The sequence below is a fragment of the Haliaeetus leucocephalus genome, unplaced genomic scaffold, assembly GCF_000737465.1.
Source record: "Haliaeetus leucocephalus isolate CR32 unplaced genomic scaffold, Haliaeetus_leucocephalus-4.0 Scaffold848, whole genome shotgun sequence".
Classification (NCBI taxonomy): Eukaryota; Metazoa; Chordata; class Aves; order Accipitriformes; family Accipitridae; genus Haliaeetus; species Haliaeetus leucocephalus.
The window spans coordinates 9,814,014-9,836,189 of NW_010973284.1; the positions used below are offsets into that span (position 1 = coordinate 9,814,014).

Consider the following 22,176-nt stretch of genomic DNA (forward strand, 5'->3'; position numbering starts at 1 on the left):
AAACAAAGGTTAGGGCTGAAGCTCAAATGAATATAAGTGGTTTCAAAACACATTTACAACCACTGCTAGCCATGTTTCCTGTAGCCAAAGCCCAAAAGCACACCAACACCCTTCTATACACTCCCCTCCACCTTAGCTCAACCCCTACCAGACATCTCTCTTCTGTTTTCTGCTCCAAACTGACTCCATCACTAAAAGCTACCCTACCATCCTAGAAACATGCAGAAGAATGAAGGCAGATTGGGGAAACAGTTATCGGGGGCCTATGAATAAATTTCTTTCAAGCTTGTCTACATAAGGTCTTCTCCCAATGAAATCACACTGTAGTACCAGTAAAATTATCCATGTGGACAAACCATAATGAAACGTAGACGCAGCAGCTGAAGAACTTGGGGCTTCAATAACTTTGCTATTGTATCTACTGTATCTTGTACCTATGAGGGGTCTTTTCTGATGTTATGGCTTAAATCAGTTTGCCAGGCAGAAAACTTTACTCGCAAAGTACTTAGTACTTAGAATACTGCAGTGACCAAACTGAAAGTGTCTCACTCCCATCAGGATTACCAATTCCAACCCCAAATTAACACCAACCTGAAGGTGTACTTACACAGTACTTCGGCAGCAAAGCAAAATTAAGGAAATTTTCACACCCTGTGTGTCCCAGCACACCACTGCAACTCCCCCAGCACAGCTGTGCCAAGACAACTGCTCACAGGGTGGGAGGAGGTCATAAACCGGATCACTGAAAAAGTATGGGACAAAAACCACCAAAAATACTCCTTAAAAATGCTACTACGCAGTTACAGGAGATTTGCCACCAAAATCAACATACCACGTAACTATACCCTCAGAAACTTAGATTTGGAAAGCTCAGGTCCTTTCTACAGAACTGAAATGATCCCTGGCAAAACACTAACATTCCTTAAAAGCAGCACACCTGTCAACATTCAAATAAAACACAACTCTGGTGAATAGCAGCCAGAGACTATGTAAGAATACAGTAACTAAAACAGAGGAGAGATTGTTGTAAGGCTGTCCAACAAAAGAGATGGAATAATTGCAACTTTGTCCCCAAACCATTACTGTTCTTTTTCACACTTTATCTCCAGAAGAAAAACTCTCTGGAAAGCTGTCCCTAGAACAAAGAAGGAACAGTCTTTCCACAACACTGAAGGAAAAAAAGATGTATCAGAAGACACATCTTTGAAGCACTTTTTTTTTTTTTTACAGAAACAATAACAAGAAAACATTCATACTTAATTAGGGGGTTGTCCACAAAACTACTTAGTAAATCCATAAATGGGTGGGACGAACATGAGGCGGCAACCCAAAGATGACTGCATAATAACATGTCAACAGTTTCAAATGACCAAAATATTAAGAGGAAAAAAAAAAAAATCCAAGCTCCATATGAAAAAAAAACCTCACTTTGTATCTTACACCAACAGTACCCTCTACTGTTACAAAGCAGCATAGCATAAGATGAAGCCCAGCCCTGACCCTCAGGAACACTCGATGCATCAAGAACACCTACCAAGCTTTATTCATGAACTAGCTAGCTTCCTGTAAAGATGTTCCAAGTTTGTTGGTTTCTTCCCACTACAGTCAGGTATTGGGTTGGTTATGATGTTCATCTGTTTCTTTCCCCAGAAGAAAAAAAAAGACCTTTTTCTGTGATTGGAAAATGACAGATAGTTTAGCCTTAAAAATAATTTTAAATATTCAAAAAATTTTTAAAAAATTGAAGACTATCCTCTAAGGAAGACCAGAGCCAGTCAACAGCACAGTAATATTTTCTGGATCACTTCTGTAAAGCGCAAAGCAGCTTTTAGATTTTAAAATCAGTGCATCATCCAACTGCCATACATCATAAAGAAATCCAAATATTCTATCAGAAGGTTCTTCAAAAAGCAACTGGAAGGCTACATCCCATCTGCAAATGGCCCCAGGGGTAACAACACAGGCAGACTCCTCTAATTCTGATATCCTATGACCACCCACCATCCCTATGCTGGAAGAAGGACCATTACATTGCAGATACAGCACAGCAAGAGCAGAAACGGGGAGGTCAGGCAGGCAGTCCCTTAGCTTCTCCTTGGGATGAAGTTTCCAGACTGGTTCACAGAGGGTCACTGTGAAGCTTCAGCACAAGCCACGAACTTCAGGAAACACCGCCCTCACAGTGTCTAGCTGATGATTTTTACCAGCAGAGAAATTCAGGAACTGGGTGTACGTACTGTTCTACTCACATCACATGGCAAGCAAGGGGAGGGAAGATAAGCACAGACTATATGAGCACTATAGGGCAAAAAATGCTCCTAAGCTTGATTTGAAGCACAGGCGTATTCATCACAGAATGCCTGTATGAACAAGCAGCAAGGAAGACAGACATAAGAGTAAGGAATGCTCTAACTAGATTATGTGGCTAAGATTGCTGTCCCAAAATTGAACTGTGAAAGAATACACTGAAGTATAATCCAGAACTACACACTACCTGTCTTGAGAAAAACATAAAAATAGAAAATATAAATCCTTCAGTACAGAGAAGAGAAGAAAAAAAGTTGTACGACTTGCATTAGAAAAGAACCCTATACTGCTTGATCTAGAAAGCATATCGGGGCAGGGATACACGTGACAGAAAACATCTACAGAGCTTGAAACTGAAAGAAACCCAACGAAACATGTTGTCCATAATGATATTGCCAACAAGACACTTCCACCCAGTTCAGTGTCTTCTTCTGAAGAGATGGGAGACAGCAGTCAATTGCCTTTGACCAAAGGACACAACTTTTAAGCTTCAAAGATGGTTTCATGTCTTTCCATCAGGGCAGACTCAGAATGACATTTTTATATGTTCCAGAGCAACAGCAACAAGACATCCAAGTATATAGCAGGTATACAAATATTTGAATCTTGGCAAGGGAACACAGTACTTCCAAGTGGACATAATGGTGTTATAATGAGTGATAGTGAATGGCAAGCTGATCTGAATCAGCATCGTGATACTGAAACCCCAATGTCTTTGCACTGAAAAGCATGAATTAGAACATAACTGCAAGCCACATTTTTCTACTCCACTCATACAGATAGAGCCTCCAAAGAAATATATTCTGGAGTAGTGTTGTAGTGTCTTTAGAAGTAAGAATGATCAGATTCCAAAAAATTTTCTCCACTAGAAAGATTAAAAATCCCAAATCTGAAGAAAATAAGACTGAAAGAAGCCTATCAACTAACCTGAAATACATAAACATAGGGTGGGGGGGGGGGGAAGGTGAGGGTCTGAAAGCTTGCAATTGACTTCATTGTGGCCAAAGTGATTTAGAGTAGACATCAGGAAAAAAATCTCTCTACAGGGAAGAATAATTAAGCACTGGGATAGATTGTCCAAGTTTCCATCATTAGATTTTAAAAAGTACTTCTGACATATGTTGGCATGAAGTGATGTTAAAAATATTGTTTCTAAAGGCCCGGAAAAAGACCTCCTGCAGTTCTTTCCAAGGCTATTTTCTACAATTTCCTATGAAGGAAAACATTTTGAGTGGCTATTGTTAAAAAATACAGCTTCTAAAATAAATAGCAATATTTAAGATCAGATAATCAAGAAAATGAACAGTACTAGAAATGAAGTGCATTAATCTACACTAAAAAACCACAGGAAAATCAGCTTACAAATTAAATATTTACTCAAGTATCTTAGAAAGTAACTGAACAATTATACAACAGGAAACTGCCAGTTTGGTTTTTAATGCCAGTGAGGTAGCCGGGCTAAAAAACGGTGTCAGGAGTACCAAAATGCAAGATAATGGCACTGAGATACATAACAAATACAAAAATAAGTAAAATTTAGCAGTTAGAAATAAATAGTAGGGGGTTTTAAAACTTAAATACATATTTTGGAACTTAACACTGTCCCTTCCTTACCTACAGATTGACTGTTCAGACTGCTATTCTCACATCTTTCTGCTGTTAGTGCTTTTAAAAAAAAAAATTAAAATTAAGTTTCACCCATTTTTAACATCAGGATAGCAATAAAGAGGTTTCTGCCTTATAGCAGAAGACACGTTATTTTTCAGTACAGCCCAAGTCCCAAGATGGTTACAATCACAGCAACGTAACTTCTTCCTCAGTACAATTGCCCAGCATTCATCTAGAAAGTTGAGACACTTTCAAGCCTATCCTTTAACAGAAGCCAAAACCATTTGCCTTGATGGGGAAACAACATGGGGGAAAAGACAAATTAAAAATTAACTTGAATTTGCTCCTATCTTCAAGATGAAACTTCTAATATATATGTTTATAATCCTGTCTGAGAGTACAGCATCCAATATGCAATTGCAGGGGATTTATACCCCTCGTGATAGCATATAACCGCATTTTCCCCAAACATTTTATGGGACCAGACAGACATTCCAGAGAAGAGGCTTCACACTCTACAGGATGTAGGAAGGGAACCACTCAGCCATCGGTGAAAAATGAAGCCTTCTGGAAACATTCATCCCAATAGCTCCCACTGGACATGGACAAAGGAAATACCACAAATAATGGTTTTTAATTAAAACGTTTTATGAAGTCTACACTGGCACATGCTGTGAGGAACTGACAAAAGTTATTTTAAGAGAAAATAGCTTAGAAGAAGAATATACTCACTTCTCAACCTTACTGAAAGAAAAGATATTATGGTATTTGTCATTGGTTATTACCTTGCATGCTTTGGAAATCTCACCTTTGAAAGACAACAAGTGGAACTGCTATGAAAAAGAGACAACCACCACTGTTGGTGTAGTTACTGCAGACAGAAGAACAGACAATTGCGTGCAATGGCTAAAAGGACTCAAAAGGTAGATTAATTGGCAATGTACTGGACTATGGTCACCACCAGCACGCATCTTATTGCACAACTAAGGGAGTATCTCAAATGTTCCTATACCACAGAGAGGTTTGAATCAATGAAGCAATTCACGGAAGAGATTTAAATGGCTAAGTGTAGATGCCTGACTAAGAAAAATAAACTACCTCAAAAATAGTTTGGAAAATACCATCTGCACTATACCAGAAACTGCAGAACTACAAGGAGTTGAAGAAATAAGTCCAGAAAGTTGAAACATGACAGAATAAGCAATACAAATGCTCAAAAGGATTAGAAAAAACAAACACAAGTACACAAGGGAGACATTAAGGGCACTACTCCTTTGGATGCAACACATTGCAGTCACCCAACTCCCCTTGGAACTAGTTGCAAACCCAAATTTGTCGTCACTTCAGTGAAGATCAAACCTGTGTTCAACACTCCAAATAACTCCACATTTTTAGTCACAACCCAGACATGCCTATCATTAATAGCTGGCAGCAGCAGCAGTAGTTCAAATGCAGCAGTGTTCGCACCCAATCCAGCTATTTTCAACAGCACTGTGTTCTCCAGAGGGAACCAATTACCACATGCATGGCCGCCCTTGCAACCATCATCTTCACACCAGTCCTTGACATCTGATTACACAGCAGTCTGTAACAGCCACCCTCTTCCAAATAGTTCTTTGTTATTCTGAGCTTACTAAATAGCTGCGTGTCAAGTACTCAGAGCGTAAATTAGTAGTATTGCACAAACAGCCACTGCTTTTCCTCACAGACTTTCTCATCTGTTGAGCTCTGGAATTTCAAGACAGAGCTCTGATTATCTTGGAATACCCCACTTCTCACGCTGCCTTCAGGACTTCCCTTTCTATCTACATTACATTTACAGAAAAAAAAGAAGCAGGCATACGGAAAACATACTCAATGCCTACACCATCCTGTGAGTCCTTCAGGGGAAGGAAGTGTCAATGGCTACAAGTTACAGATCAGGAGGTTCAGACCAGACATTAGGAAAAATTTCTCTGCTAGAGCACCATGGAACAGGTTGCCTAGAGAAGGTGTCTGTTGCCTGAAGTCTGTTTTTCTACTTATCCCTCTGTTCTATACTCCCTTAACAGTGACTGCTTTTGGACTGAGCCTCTTGAGAAGCAAAAGGCCTTTGTGGTAGCAACAGCATTATCTATATCACTATTGTATATTCAACACATTCAATATCGTACATTCAATGTCAAGTGCCCCTTCACTGATCTGGCATTTCTTCAGCAAGCTCCCACACAGGTACCATGCACCTCCAATGCAACAAACACACAATAAGGAGGTGTTTGAAACAGAAGGTGAAATACCAGAAAGTATATGCAACGATTTAACTGACATGAAACATTTTAAAAGTTCAGGGAAAAAAAAAACCACAAACAAAACCACAAACCCCTCCAAATGACAATGAGCCCTCTGTCTTAATGCATCGTGCCTGGTCTCTAGGGAGGGCTACAAACAAACAAGGGATTGTGCAGATGATCAAATACCAGGGCACTAACACAAGACCTATGAGGAGAGACTGAGGCAATGAGGCCTCCTTAGCCTGCAGAAGACAAAGCTTTGGGGACACAAAAGGGAAGCCCTCCAGCACCTGCAGGTAGATTATCAAGAAAACAGAGCCTGGTTCCTGAAGTGTGGCATGGTGGGACAATGAGAGGCAGTGGGCATTAGTTGAAACAAGAGAGGTTTGGACTGAATGTGAAGAAAAGTCTGTTCACCATGAAGACAGTGAAGCATTGGAAAAGGTTGTACAGAGAGGTTGTGCAGTCTCCGTTCTTGGAGGTTTTCAAAACCTGACTGGATAAAGACCTGGTCTCACCTAATAACTGACACTGCTTTGACCAGGAGGTTGGGCTAGAGACCTCCTGACGTTCCTTCCAGCTGGTGTTATCCTATAACTTTGCGAAGTCTTGCTCTCTTCTTAAAAACACTGAAAATTCTTGAAAGATATTTTAAACCAGAAAGAGTTGGATAGTAAGGGGCACATTAAGACTAATAAATGTAGGTGTATTTTCCATTAGATTTCTATATTTGGACACATAATACAAGATGAAAACTGTTTTTTTCCCACTTTTTACACGTTACACGCGTGTGCACACAAATGTGAGAGTATACTGCAGTTACCTTTTGTAAGGTAGAGTAGAAGAGCTCTTTTTACTACTAAGCCTGCAATGATAATGGCTAAATGGACCCAGAAAAAAATATATTAATATAAACACAGGTGAGAGAGAAGTGAAAAGGATTCGGTTTTTAACACCAGAATAAAGAGAGAGACAGAGATTCTGCTCCAGAAGAACGCTACCTTCTTAATTTGCTACAAAAGCAAATCAGGAAGGGATTGACTGATTGGTCACTCCAAACTAGCCTTAATTTACTTCTCAGAATCAACCTGAGCCAGAAGACAGAGTATTATTAAGCTTTTCTGAGTTTCAAAACAATGATATAAGAAACAGAGACCACCATCAACCACAGACTAATTCCAAGTATTTCTCAAGCCTAATTCCAAATTTAACCCTGCTTTACCAGAATAAATCTACTTTCATCTTCAAGCTGATCTCGTATCAATAGTTAGCACATGTGAACCTGACAAGCACAAAGATTAGTTGCTTTCAAAGAAATAATGTAATATGTGCACTTAATCTTTTAGGTGCTTACAACATAGGAAACGTTTGGAAAAGTGCAGCCATTTGGAATAGGTTTCCTAAAAGGGTAGATTTGGAACCTAAAATCATCAGATGTCAATACACAGGAATTCCTCTGTTGAGAGCTTCCACTACAAGATTAGGGCAAAAATTCACAGGAAAGGAGTATGCCTCTATTCAACCACATCTGAGGCATCCTTAGAAGAAGCCCTTCAATCACATAAATAAGTTTAATACCTTGAAGTAAGATTCCTTCTCCTTCCAAATCTGGCTTTCTAAAATCTTGGTCAGATATTCTTAGCTTTTCCAACCTCTATATAGATAATAAATTCTCTTCTGAATCCAGATAAATTCTTAGACTGTCATCATAATTTCTGCCCAGAGTTAAACATTCACTACACTGTCTCCTTAATCACTTTAAAAACAAAACAAAACAAAAAACCCAACACAAAACCAAACAAGTAAAACACTGTGCCATTCATTTAGGGCAATTTTACCAAATGTTTCTAGAAAAACTAAATTATTTCCCCACCTTAACTCATTTATGTATTAACTAGGCTTTAGGAATGCTTTTCCACACAACACCATTATTTTGGGAAGCTCAATACCATGTGAAGACTGTACCAGAAGCTTATATATAGGTTTGAAAAGTAGTCACACAAGCCTATGTCAGAAAGTCTTAGCAGACACTATTACATGAAAAGACAACACATCTACCTCTGGAAATCAAAGGTCACACATTACAGGAAGACTGGAAAGTGGGATGGGAGAAACAACAGTAAACGCTAACCCCACTGACAGTTTTCTAAGACACCATGCTACTTGGACCTCTGGTCTGACCAGACACAGCCGTTCTTACAATGAGACTGCTACCAGTGATGGAGGGGCAGAGCTTACCCATACAGATTTTGCCATGAAACATGAAGGAGAGATACAACAGATGTGCTTCTTAAAACAAACTTGTCTCCCCAAAATTTTATTTTGCTTCTCTCTTTAAAGTACATAAAATTAACAGCAGTAGTTGTTTTAAAAATTATAAACATGTCAGCATCACTTGGCAGAGGACTTTAGCATTTTTTGGTCTTCAGTTCCCATATAAATTCTGCCTGGTGAAAAGCAATTCATATTATCAAATGCGGCTTTCATTCTTTATTCTCCTCTGCTTTAATGTCTGCAAGGATCTCAGGATTAGAAACATCCAGATTTTCACCCATGAGATAAGGTTACACAGTTAGAACTTTTCTTCTTTCTCTTGAACTAGCAAAAGTCTTGTAAATAAAATGAGCTGTTCTATAAATAATTGAAGTAACAAAGCCTGGTTTCCTAAGCATTTTAGATTTTTCTAGATTTTCTTCCCTCTGCAATAACACAAGAACGGTACTCAAAACCTTACATCTCTTTGTAATGTCTCCCACTCTCCCCAGGATCTTTGGGCATATACATAATTTCAGCTGAATTAAAAAAAAGACAAAAAAAAAAACCCCAAACCCCAGCTATTAGGATAAGGCACTAAAAGACCTTCTGAATAGGAGTGTCAGGACGCAAAACCAGAAACTCGTCACAAGATGGGACTTGATCATATTATGAAAATAGCTACTGGCAACAGTAGTGGACTGGATATGAATAGCAAGGTTCCTCCAAATTAAGTTACTCGAAAACCAAATGACTCTATAGAAGGTTTTTTTAATGTAGTATTTACTAAAGTTCACCCCTTTTTGTAACCGCAAAGGAAAGAAGAACGCTGTGCTTTTTGGTTTGTTTTGGGTTTTTGTTTGTGGGCTGGGTTGTTTTTAAGTAATATTTATTCAACTTGCAATAGGTTTTGACGTGGCAGGGGAGTGCTGGTGAGGGGGTGAAGCAGAAGACATCTGCTGCCCTCACGCGGTACCTGCCATAACCGCAGCGCTTCAACCAGCCACAGCCTTTCGAGCTCAACCCTTCACCTGCGTAGCTGCAAGAGTATTTTAGCATGTCACCCTGCCTAGTATGGATTAAAAATAACATTTCCTAAACAGCTGAAGGGAGAGGGAAGAGAAGGCCTCTGTGTTTTCACACTATATCAGTTTCCTGGTCCAATTCAGCTTACAAACGAGTTTTCCAGCATATCTGAATGCAAGCCAGAGGAACAGAGCTGCTTAGCCCATGGGCTCAGCAGAAACTTTTCCAGTACAGCAAGTCCAGAATTCATTTCACATTACCTACCCTATCATGTTATCTAGTCTTTACAAAGATTAAAGTGTTTACCTAAAAAAAAAAAAATTAGATCAGAGAACCAAGCAAAAAAATTAATTCCTCAGAAAGAAAAAAAGAGAATCACGGTATCCCATGCAAATTTCACCTCTTCGAGCATGAGACACAATGTGCCTTTAAAAAAAAAAAAAAATAAAAATCCATGCTTATAGAAACAGACAAGCATAAAACAAGAAAAAAAGAACTGCTCACACAGGAAGAGGTAATAGGGATACCATAGCAGACCCAGGTACATTATGTAGAGCTCTCAGGGAGAGAGATTCGACAGTAAATACCACATGTCTACTAAACACTTTCACACAAGTGTGAACAACCCTTCAGATCCAGCTGGTCCACAATAAAAGCAGCTAAGCTGGCTGCAGAGTAAATTGTCTTACAGGTTTTGTCCGGGCAAACAATGGAAAAATTCAAAATTAATCATACAGATCTCAAACATGTTTGTAAACAGGTTCTTGAAGAAAGAAACCATCACAAGATTAGTTAACACTGTGAACAGGGACAAGGATAAAGAAAGCTACTTATAGGGTATTCCATTCCTGAAAGGCACAAACAAATACACAACTGCTGAGCAAGGTACACTTATACTAGCACAGCATTATGTCAAAACCAGCAATTAATACACAACACCCAAGAGGGTTTTTTTTAAACCTTTTGGCTACACTGTTAAGTCTTAAATAAAATCAAAGTAGCTCTAACTTCCTGAAATTACATTAAAGTCTGCAGAAAAAATTCTTATCTTAGTTCTTTTTAATGCTACAATTACAAAGTTTGCTAGAAATGAGTGAGCTTCCCCATACCAAGTTTTCTGTTGTTCACCTAATGGTTCTTCTCACTTCTCAGTTGTCATTTTCTGAAGCCATACTTAGACTTAATCACAAGAAGGAATTCCGCATCTGCATCAAGGTTGTATCAGAAAAGCAGCAAATCACTAGACAACAGCAGATTTCTCTAGTCCTTCATCCATCCTTTGAAGCAGGAAGTGTAATTTGCATAGGAGAGTACATCATAAAGAGTACTTAGTCCTAGTTTATGAGCTAATTTTAATTCTTCTCAAAAAAAGAAAAGGTTTATTAACTACATCAAGAAACCTAAAGCATTTGAAGGTCAGGAAACAGCAGCCTAAAGGCAGTCCCTTCATATAACGGCATGGTCTCTATTCATAGAAGCACAAACTATTTCTCAAATAATACAATATACTGTAATTATAAAACTAACTTTGCGGGAGACAAAATACGCAGCAAGCAGAAGTAATATATTATACAGTACTGAAGCTTTCGTATTTTTGCAATGCAAATAAGGCCTATTTTTCGATGTGCAAACTTATCTTTCAAAAGTTTAGAAATATTCAAACTACATCTGAAGCATCCTTAAATATGAGGCAAATTTAGAAAATTCAATCAGAATTAACACATTTTTTTCCACTAGAATTCAATTCGCAGTCTTTACATTGTATTAACTCAGGCTTCTGCTTCTAATGAAGTACTAGACCCAAACACAAAGGCTCTGAACTAAAATATATAGAAATTAATGTTACAATGAATTATATTTAAAAATAATAAAAGCCTTTCCAATGTTCAGATAAGGCACCTCTAAACAGAGATTATGACATCAGTGCTAAGAGAAAAAGGTAGCAGTATAATGGAGAACCGCCTATGCTCTATTTGGAACCCAATAGAATTGTGTGGGGCAAGTCTCAAAAGGCAGAAAAGTCTTAGCAGCTAAATTCACAGTAATTAGTTTTCTAATTATACCTAGACCATTAGTGATTGCTATGGTTAAAACTGCCTGAACTCTTCCATTATTCCCCTCTTTTCAAAAGCTCAGTTTTTCATCCTTTGAGCAGAAATTCTAGAAGCTTAGTCTGTGCCTGAACATAATTTTTTTAAAAAGTTTAAAGAAAAGAGAGTTCTGTGTTTGACTATGGAGAGCAAAATTAAACTTTTCCATTATAAAAAAAAAATACCACCTTTAAAAAGAAAAAGGCAGTTGCGGTATTAATGCAGCTGGAAAGCATGAAGTATGGTGCCTTTGATGTGGTAAATCTGAAGGTTGAAAAACCCCAAACCAGCATTCACAACTGTTCAGGTAGTACACTTAGTTCTTAAGGCACTTCCACAGATGCATCTTAGGCAACTTCTAGCAGCAACTTACACTAGCCACATCATACCCTAATTACAGTACCTACATCAAGCCACCAGCACTGCCCATGCAGACCATCACCAGTTTTGTTATTATCAATAAAGCACTTTGAAATACTGTGTTTTTGCAACTATCAGCAGATGACCTCTGCCCCAAGCAAGCAATTTCAGCATATTACTCTTCTCCTGAACTATGCAGATGTAGAATGCGTAATTACAAGAGAGCGAGCCTCATTTGGCCAACTGGACACTAGATCAAGAACCTCGAGACATTCATTCTATTCATAGCTCTCCCCTTGAGCTGCTGTGTGACATAGAATAATTTCACTTTCCTGTGCCTCAAGCTTCCTCTGCCTTCCCAAGTCTATTTAAGTTATCGCCCTTCATCCTAAGAAATGTATCTCAGTACATTTTTTTGATTAGGGTCTCTAGACACGATCACAGCTGAAAAGCAATACTTATGTAGTATTAAAGCTACTGAGATTGATTAATTTCTGACAAAGATAAAAAGATGCAATTGCACTTATAAATTATTAACTTTGTCAACATTTCTTTAGAGTAAGCCTTCATATGTAGCAAGCCATCAGTTACCTGTGGGGAAAACTCAGCTTTTACCGATTTCTGTGCCATCTCATTTTCACTACTTCTTTTAAAGTATACATAGATCTGTACATAATGTTTTGAACAAAAATACTCCTCAGAACATGCACACTCACTGTAGCTAGAAAAGATAGCAGTTAAACTTTTCTGCACTTACACTGTGATAATTCTTTCTGTTCCAGGAGCTATTAAGGGGCATATTTACTGCACTGTTGCAGCTCAGATGAACCTCACGTTTAATCAGTGCCCCTAACACCGAAAGCCACAGGATAATAGCTGCAGAAAAACGACATGCTGCAACAGGGACTGAGTTAAAGTAGGAGGGATCCTAGCATCATCTGAAAAAAGTTAAAAGACAAGCAACATACATGTTTATAACCTCTTAAAAATGGAAATAGCCAATTTTAACACATTCTGATTTATCTTTTTTGGAACAGAACAAGAAATGCTAAATTCTGACCTTCAGAGATATATATATCTTGGATTGTCTAGGCGTTTGGTTATTCAAAATACCAAGAACTTGTGAAGAAACATCCTGTAGTTTCTGTACCTGATTAGAATTTTGGCACTATCCTCACATGCTATTACTTCCTCAAAAAAGCAATGCATACAAGAGCAATATAATCACGTGGTGCCACGAAGGAGTAACCACTTGAAATCAGCTATCTCAGGTTCAAACACCTATTCAGGATATGCACACACAGTACAAATTACTTTTTGCTTGATGCCTGGGTGCACAATTACATTCCTTCTGAAGTGCAGAAGAGATACATAATTCATACGGAGCGATACCTCATGACCCAATTGTACTTGTCCTTGCAAGTCATACCCAGGTGTGGCTGTTTTATTGCCTCAGCCTGACACTGTGATGCAAACCCAGACTGCAATGAGAAAAAATGAGATGTTGTAGTGACAAGAGCACCAAAAAGGCTGGCAGAAGATAACAATCTAGGAGAAAAATCTCTGCAAAACATCCCTAAGTGTGACAGACATGGTCAGAATCAGTACTAAGGCCACGGTTAGAAGCTCACAGCAGCAACAGCTGTCCAACTCGAGACAAATCACGTATTACCTCCTTTGTGCCAGAAGTTATTGCCCCAACAACATCAGCAGAACTGACGTGAAGCAGAACTGAAACGGGCAGGAAAGGTGCCCAAAGTCAGCCTGCCTGTTTTAAAGCCGACGGAGAAAGTCTGTGTGATCTACTCTATCAAACGAGTGATAGGCTGGAGCTTCCACTAAGGCTGGTAATATCTTAAGGCACAATAGCCACTGCTGCAATGGCTACAGGTCAGAGGTGTGTGCACTTTGCACGCCACGGGGATGTACAGTGACAAGATGGAGGAAAGGCAGAGAACCGCTTACTAACGCGGATGAGACAGTCCTCACAGGGAGGTATTGTTTCGAGCTGAACTCATTGCTAAGGGGTTCAGTCAGCTGAGATGAGCAAGTCCTTTCACCTCTGAAAGCATTCAGCTGCAGAGCAATTGCTAAGAGAGGTAAAGTGCTTTCACTGCATTATACCTTCCAGAATGTGGAAAGCTGCTGACTTTGACCTCTAAAAAACTGTATTGAAGGACGCAGCTTCAGCTGCACATGAGACACTGAGTACTGCGCCCCTTAAGAGCACTATCCCAATCAGCCTATCAAAAGTCACAGGAACATACCCTTCCCAAACTTGGGGGGGAAGAGGGTGAAAACCGACAAGGGTTGAGCAAGTGAAGCAACTGAAACACTAAGCCAGGTTAAGGTCAGCTGAGCAAAATAAATAAAACCACACTCTGTTTTGAACTGGGCAAGTTCCTCAACTGCACCCACCAGCTAGCTGCACAAACTAGAGAAAGGAGAAAATACAAAGGCTTGAACAGGGACTGAAACAGCAACAAAACTGCTGTTGTCAGAAGTAAGAGCACCTTACTCTTTTGGGATGCAAAACTAAGGCCCAACTGTGTGCAGGGGGATGGAGAAGTATTCCTGCAACTTGCTTTTCTATCTTGCTAAAAAGTCAGCATTAGCTCAGAACTAAAACAGTAACCCAGGGCTGAAAAAGCTAAAATGAAGACAGAATAAAGATGAGCACAAGTACAGCATTACAGCCCCTCCTCGACCCATGAAGTACTTAGGGTGCTATGCTCTTAATGCCTTTCACTAAACCTGCCCCTATAGCTTCCTAAAGCCTGAAGAGTGTCCTCTCCTCTGGAGAAATCCCAGGGACAAGGCAACATTATGCTTGCTCCCTCCCTAAACGGCTCTGTCATGCATGATTTCGTGTTGCCCCAGCGGAGTTTCGTCTTGCACTGTTAACATTACAGCAGCACTAGAAATTCCTGGAGCGACAGCAGGGTCCCTAGAATGGCAAGGTTGTAAAGTAACATTGGGTATTTCACTAAATGCGCAGTAACAGGTCAGAAAAAGATGAAGCACTTTCATTCCCCTATTTCTTTGGCCTACCTTGTGAAGTGCTGCCTTCTAAAAGACAGAGAGGTACTTCTGATTTTTTTTTTATTTCGTTTTTAACTTTTTCATGGACCTTACAAGTTCTGATTCATATTCACTGAGTAGACTGTCTCTTCTATCCTGGTGGCAGACAGGCAGCTGCCTCTGGTGGAAAGGGCAGGCAGTTCTGTGCGGTTGCATCAACAGCCAGAGCAAGAGGAATCAGGAACGTACACATCTGTCTCCAGCCAAGCAAAAAGTAGCTGGCATAATTACAGCTGTGGAAGATACTGCCACAGGTGAATGTCCTGAGTTGCAGGAGTTTAAGTTTAGCCGTGCTCCTTATTCTGGCAGATTAACAGGGAGCACAAAGTAACCTGAACAGCAGTTAACAACTTCTGGGCACTAAATCCATTCTTCTGTGTTCTGCACAGATAAGAGAATCACCCACCATAATTAGTACCCTAAAGTTTCAGTTTCAAGCTGAACACAAGTGGAACATTTCAGCCCAATAGGGGAATTCTTAGAAAAGTTAAGCTATTTTACCAGACAACTGTTGTTCTAACTCCTATTTTTACATCTTTGTTTCTAGTATTCACTGCTGTCTCCATAACATTACCTCCTATTTTTAACATTTCAAAAAGCATCATTGTGATCCTCAAATCCCTAAAGCATCTGAAAGTAGCAAAGAGACTCCTTAAATCTGTAGCTGGATCCATGTTATGAGAACTTTCTAAACATTTGTTCTCAATTTTGGTGCAGTAAGTACAGCACTAACACAGACTACAGAACAGCTGAGTAGATGAAACAAACCTTGATGTTACTAATAATTCGAACATTAGTGGATTCACAATAACCCATCCCAATGCTGTTCCCAATCTCTTCCTGCAAAGCAAAAAAGCAACTGTTTCAGGAAACTTACACTGCTGCATAATACTGTCCAAATCAATTTTTTTTAAAAAGCTAATACCCACAAGGTTAAAGTCCCACAGACTTTTCAGCCTGGGGAGCAGCAGCAACAGCTATTAAGTCTACCGTAAAGAATGCCCCCCGGCCCAAGGCTAAGGCCGTAGATAGACACAGAGCAACTGCAATGGCTACCATCACGATTTGCTTGCCACCCTTCACAACAGGGGCATGAGTGCCTTGTAAATCTACAGTAAAAAAGGATATGCTCCCTCATCCACCTAACCATAAATTCAGCCAGCTTAGCTCAAACCACTTTCATCAGAGATTTATGCTCCCAATGCCAAGTTGAGCTGGCCCAGAGATGTTATTTTTTACAAGAGCACTCCTGCATTTCCTTCTGGCAAAGGCAAGTAGGACAGTAACTCCCAGAGATGAGGGTCTGAACACAAAACTATTACATGCCTCTCTCCACAAAGGGGACAAGTTTCCATCTGTGGCCTAGTTGCTCACACACCAACTCAATGTCTTTTGATTTGTTTTTCATTAAACAACAGAATGGAAAGAAGGCAGATGCCAGTGTATGCAAGATCCACTCCCTTAACATAGAACAAATGACACCCCCAGTAACTCAAGATACAACAGTTGTACCCACACTACATACCATCACACATACTGTGAGGCTTTAGCCACATGAGAAAGAGCATGCACGTTCCAAACCCTTGTAAAAAGATCCATTTCTTCAGTACATTTTTAGTGCCTAATACAAGAATTGACAAAAATACCATTTCCCTTCGAATGAGAGAAATCAGTATTGATATCAAAGATAAAGGTTTGAGTGCTTTTGATTAATTTAGCCTTTTTTGCTGCTGTTGTTTCCATGGAAATGCAAGCACACTAAAAACCTGCAACCAGAAGTGAGTCAGTTTTGCCTGTTTATGTCTCCTCAGTTCTCATGGAAACAGACATTAGGAAAAAAAAAAAAAAAAAAAAAAAAAAAAAAAAGGATAAGGGTCCTGAAATACCTTCAGAAAATCTCTTCCCAGAGCTTTATCTCTTTGGCTGCCTTTCCAGAATTAGAGTTAAAAATAACATGGAGCAACAGATGACAGAGTAGTGACTTGATATCTTTATGGAGACTTCAACAGAACATACCTGGAGATGTTTCAAGTCACATTCAAACTGACAAGCTACAAATTCTATTAACTTAGGCTTTGGCAAAAGTACCTGAAGTATATATTTCTTTAAATTAATTCAATGTAGATAGAAATACTGTAGAGAATAGGAAAACAGCGTCACACTGTCCGTGTCCCAAGTACATTTTAATACTTTGAGAGGGGAGGGGGGAAAAAAAAAAAAGCTGCCTTGGGAGAATGAGTCCAATATTTCCACAGCCAGGACATTTTTTAATGGAATCATTCCTTCCTTACAACACATTCATTTGTAAATTGCAAAATCAGCTATACACATACCAGGTTAAGTAACAAAGATCAGTATTAAATTTTAACATGACTGTATTCTGTCCTTCAGTTATGGGTAAAAATGCATTCCTTCAAGCTGATAAAGCAAATCTAAGAGGCACTGTCAGCAAAACTCCATCTCCCATCGTGCTTTTCAAAGATAATGGGGCACCTTCCTATGTGCTGTCTTCTTCACAGATAACATCTTCCTTCCTCCTCAGAGCCAAATGCATCAGGGAAAGTGGAAGGGACATAGGACAGGGAGTTGTTAGGAAAGAGGCTGCAGTGCATGTCTCAGACCTTCAAAACCTGCTCCTATCACTACCATGACTATGTAAGAATTCCCTGACAACTCAATGAACAGAGTTATGATTATCTGCTGCTGCAAGGTCCTTCTAGAATGTACAGGACAGCTCAACCTGATACCAAATTTATTTCCTTATTTGCCTCCCACATCACATTATCAGTTCTGCCTGCTTAGCACACCTCCATGCAACTCAACACTCTTAATCAGAGGGCTGCGGCATCTGTCATTATTGCCTGTCTGGGAAGAACATGCAAGGACGGTGTACATCTCTTACTACTATTGTCAGAGACTGAAGCTGCATTACAGAAATCAGGAAAGAAAAAAGGAAAGCTTACCTCGGTCCTAAACACTGCTCATATACTCCCAACGATCACCAGAACTCAAAGGCCCTCCTGCATTCACACAGTGTTACACACCACGTTTCTGCACTTTGCTACTGCTCTGAGAACTAACAATATATTGCCACCGACATGAAACAAGGCTTGGGGAAGAGTAGCCAGCCATGATACTCATTAAAAGGATGAGAAAGGGGTAGCAGTCATTGGAGGTGCGTCTTGAATGGAAGAAGCAGCTGAACTTAATTCAACCTTGATTAGTTCACATTAGCGGAAATCAATCTATTCTTGTCATAGGAAAGATAAGCCTTAGAGAATTAATTCTTTCCTATTCTCCTTTGTGTTCTGGCAAGGTGTAGAGTCACACAGTAAGGAGAACAATCTCAAAGGAGAACTAAGGCATCACTCAAGGAGGACAGATTTAAAGTTAAATGGAGATGGTAAGAGAAACATTGATGTGTACCTTTCCTTTCAGTCTATTCAGAAGTTCAGCCTCCTTCCTTGAAGGTGTCAGAAGTATGAATAAACAAATTACTTTATTCTTTTACTTTAGCAGGTAAATATACAAACATTGAAGTCTCAGGGTGACTAGATTCCTTACATAGTTACCATTCAAATTGATCCATAACAGCAACAACATACATGGGCATTTTCTAAAACATTAAGAAGTGAACAAAACACACAAGCAGCAATTAACAAGATCAAGTTTTTTTTCAGCATACTTTATGGCTAATTTATTTGTGTCTGATATTAAATACGGGTGTCAAGTTTACTAAAACCAGTCTCTTAAGAGATTGCAAGGGTGTCAAAAGTCAGGATCAGCGTAGTTTCATACCTCCTCTAGCATAAAGAGCAGAACAAAGAAAAGATGAATGTGACTGCTGAAGCTAGGGAGTCACTATTACACAGAATAAAGACACTGGTCACAAGAAAAGAGAAAATAATAAGATAACTTACACATAAAATCAATAATCTTGGATTATTCAGCACCCCAAAAATTAACACATCTAACTTAGTTTTGCCTTTGGGGACACCAGCATTATCATATCAATCTTAAGGAGATTTACAAGGTCACACACTGAATTGTAATTCAGGAAATAAAACCACAAACAGCTATCAAGCACTACCTGTCTTGTGCACTGAACTAAGCAAGGCTCCCCTTCAGAAAATAGGAAGTATAATTGCGTAACACCATTATACATTGTATCATATTACACATGCTCAAGGAAGCGTAATCATGGTTAAATGAGCAACTTCAATTCTGTCATTTGTTAACTTCCAAACGCTTATTTATAGAAGCTTAATGTTAACTCTTCATATCAAGTTTCCCAATACGGGCTTTTAAATTTGTATTTTAAATCTGCCTAAGTTCCTCATGTGTAAAATTACATGATAAATAAAACATTTTTTGATATGTACAAAACTCTGAAGAGCAACTGAAAGCTGGTATCACCTTAACTGTGTTCAAAAGTAATCACATAAAATTTTGCCCTCTTACACTAGACTGCTGTTTACACTAAGGAACTTCATCTGACACTGAAGACACAATCCATAAAAGTGTCTAGAAGAAAAGGAACAATGGTACAGCCTGTATCAATTGTGACAACTGATAAAGATCAGTAAGCTAAACCTTCAAACTAGCATCACTGCTTTGTACATGTTGAAGAAGCTTAATGCAAGCAAGCACTGCAACTTCCAAGAATAAATGAAGAACACATTTTACACAGAAGATTTGAAAAAAGGAGACACACAACTAACAACGTCTGTGACGTTACCTCACAGTGCTCCTGTCAGAACGTCCTGGGTACTGAAAAGCTGCCAGTACGCTCAATAGAAATTACTCTAACTAGGCTACAACTTAAAAGTCATCTTTCCAGGTAAAAGTGTTCCATTTATAGAAATCCACAACGTTTGCATATAGATTTTCAACACTGCATCACAAGGCACAGTTACCACAAAACTCCCCAGGGACTGACATGTGGTGTAAAATAACAAATGGCACATAAAACTAAAGGCACAAAATCCAAAGAGGCAAACCCTGAAGAAATTTAGAACCCAGCGCAGCACCTTGGTATACGGGCACATAAACACAAAGCTTCTCCTCCACATTTAACAAAGTCCACATACAAGTTGTGGCCTGAACGGTTTTCTTGCAGGCCTTGGGAAGTCCCAACACTATTTCTGGTGGTATGAAAGAAGTAAAGGGTGGCAGGTGGTATAATTTCATAACAGATCATCATATGGTAGCAGATACAGCAAAACTGTTCCTTTAACTACATTCTATACTTATTTTCATACAGCAAGGATTTTCTATACCCCATCGACAAAAGTGCTAGTTTTCAAGAAGGTCACAATCAAGATTTTTGACTCCCTCTCTGAAGCACAAACCTGAAGAAATGATCCCTGCTCAGAAAGACACTACCCATGTCCTTTTACAAATTCAGTCTTAGAATACCTGTTCAAGTACAAGACACTTCAGCAGTCCTCCTGTCAAAATAACTGCATCAGTGCAAATATTATATCCAAGTCATCATCTGTCACCAAGCAAAACTTCTTAGAGCATTTAACAACAGATACAGAGCATGTAGAGGTAGAAAAATATTAAGTTTAATAAACATTGCAGTAGAAACCTCCATCAGCATGCACAGAAACAATACAGCAAAGATGGAATTTGACCGACTGCTTTTTGTCAGACAGAAAAACAATACTTCTGGACCACTGTTTCTCAGCTGCTGATCCAGGGAGCAACGGTCGGCTGTGAGACATCTGAAACAGCCCATGGAACAGCTGCAAAGAAGGCTGGCTTGTGTTTTGAGCGGGCGGGGAGGAGAAGGGAATTGTTTTCTTGTTTTTATATTTTCAATAAACAATTCTCACATGTAAGGAAAAAAGCAATCAACACATCAACACAAGCAAAAATAAGAGCAATAACTGAGCAATCAAACCTCAGCCTAATTTATATCTCATTGCAACTAAAACCTCCTATGGCATTACTGCACAGAACAATCCTCAGATTGTATTCAATGAGGTCAGATGTCTCTTTGGACTTAAAAAGGTTGAGAGACATCCTTTTAGGTGAGAGATAGTTGGCAGATAATAACATGGAAGATAAACGGAAGATGAGGATTTCTGAAGGACAAAGTAAGATGATGAGATAACCAGAAAATACGATTATAGAAAGAAATTAAAATCCACCAGAGAAAAAACTCTTGTCTTAGATATTTTGACACGTACAGAAAAGTTCAGGGAACAAAAACCTCAGCACGCAAAGTCTTTATTTTAAGAATTAGGAATCATAAACTAACACTGAATATTCTAAGAACTGAAGTCTCTAATACTAGATTTATAGAGCGTGAACTTGCTTTTGTACCCAGTAATAAAAGTAAAGCCATAAAGAGCATTAGGTAATCACAAATTCAACCCCTTAAGTATACTATAAGCTCCAGCATTTGATTGGGCTTAATCATATCCCTCTAATACTACTAAATCAGAACCACCTCAGTACTATTGCAACTATTTGACAGGCATTTTAGGGAGCCCAGAAACAGTCACACGTTGCTCATACTTACTTGAATCCTCCCATGTGAGGAGGTGCAACTTCCAAGCAGAATAGTACAGAAATCCCAGTACCAGAAAGAGGCAGAGGGCTAGCAGCAGTTTACGCATAAACACCAACAGTCCCATCTTCACATTAAATCTGCTCTTCTACACGCCCTGAGAAAGAGAAACACGTTGAGATTGGAGCCACCTTCTCTGACACTCATCCTTCCAAAACCTGCAATCCCATACACACACAATAATGCACAGCTCCAAAACCAGGCTCTCCACAAGGTAAAACACACCAGTTACCCAAACCCACGAGTGAAATAAGAACTACCACCCTAAGCAGCTGCCTTTTTTTTTTTCTTTTTTTTTTTTTAACTGGCACAAGGGTAAATGCCATGCCGGAGAGGCAGGAGGGCACTGCAACGCTACGGCGGGGCAGCAGCCCAACTCCCCGCTGGCACTTACACCCCAGCCCGCTTCAGATAATCAGTCCCAGAACGGACGCAGCCGGCGAGGCCTGGCGAGCACCGCGCTCCTCCCCAGGCACAGCAAAGCCCAGAGGCGCCACGAAGCAAACCCACCGCGCCCAGGGGCTCCCCGCCGGTGTCCCACGGACGGCGGGGCCCGCGCCGGAGCCCGGGGGCAGCGCAGGTCCCGGCGGGAGCCCCGGGC

General features: G+C 39.6%; 1 protein-coding gene across 6 annotated transcripts in view; it reads right to left on the reverse strand.

Annotated features, from left to right (window-relative positions):
- The window catches only part of ST3GAL3 (ST3 beta-galactoside alpha-2,3-sialyltransferase 3), a 192,736-nt gene extending 171,070 nt beyond the window's left edge, over nucleotides 1-21,666 (reverse strand). For all 6 annotated transcript variants that reach the window (XM_010582509.1, XM_010582507.1, XM_010582508.1 and 3 more), the window contains exon 1: nucleotides 21,528-21,666. In XM_010582509.1, the coding sequence (XP_010580811.1) occupies nucleotides 21,528-21,642 (115 nt within the window). In that variant the 5' untranslated portion in view covers nucleotides 21,643-21,666. The remainder of the gene's footprint in view (nucleotides 1-21,527) is intronic.
- Nucleotides 21,667-22,176: the final 510 nt, after the last annotated feature.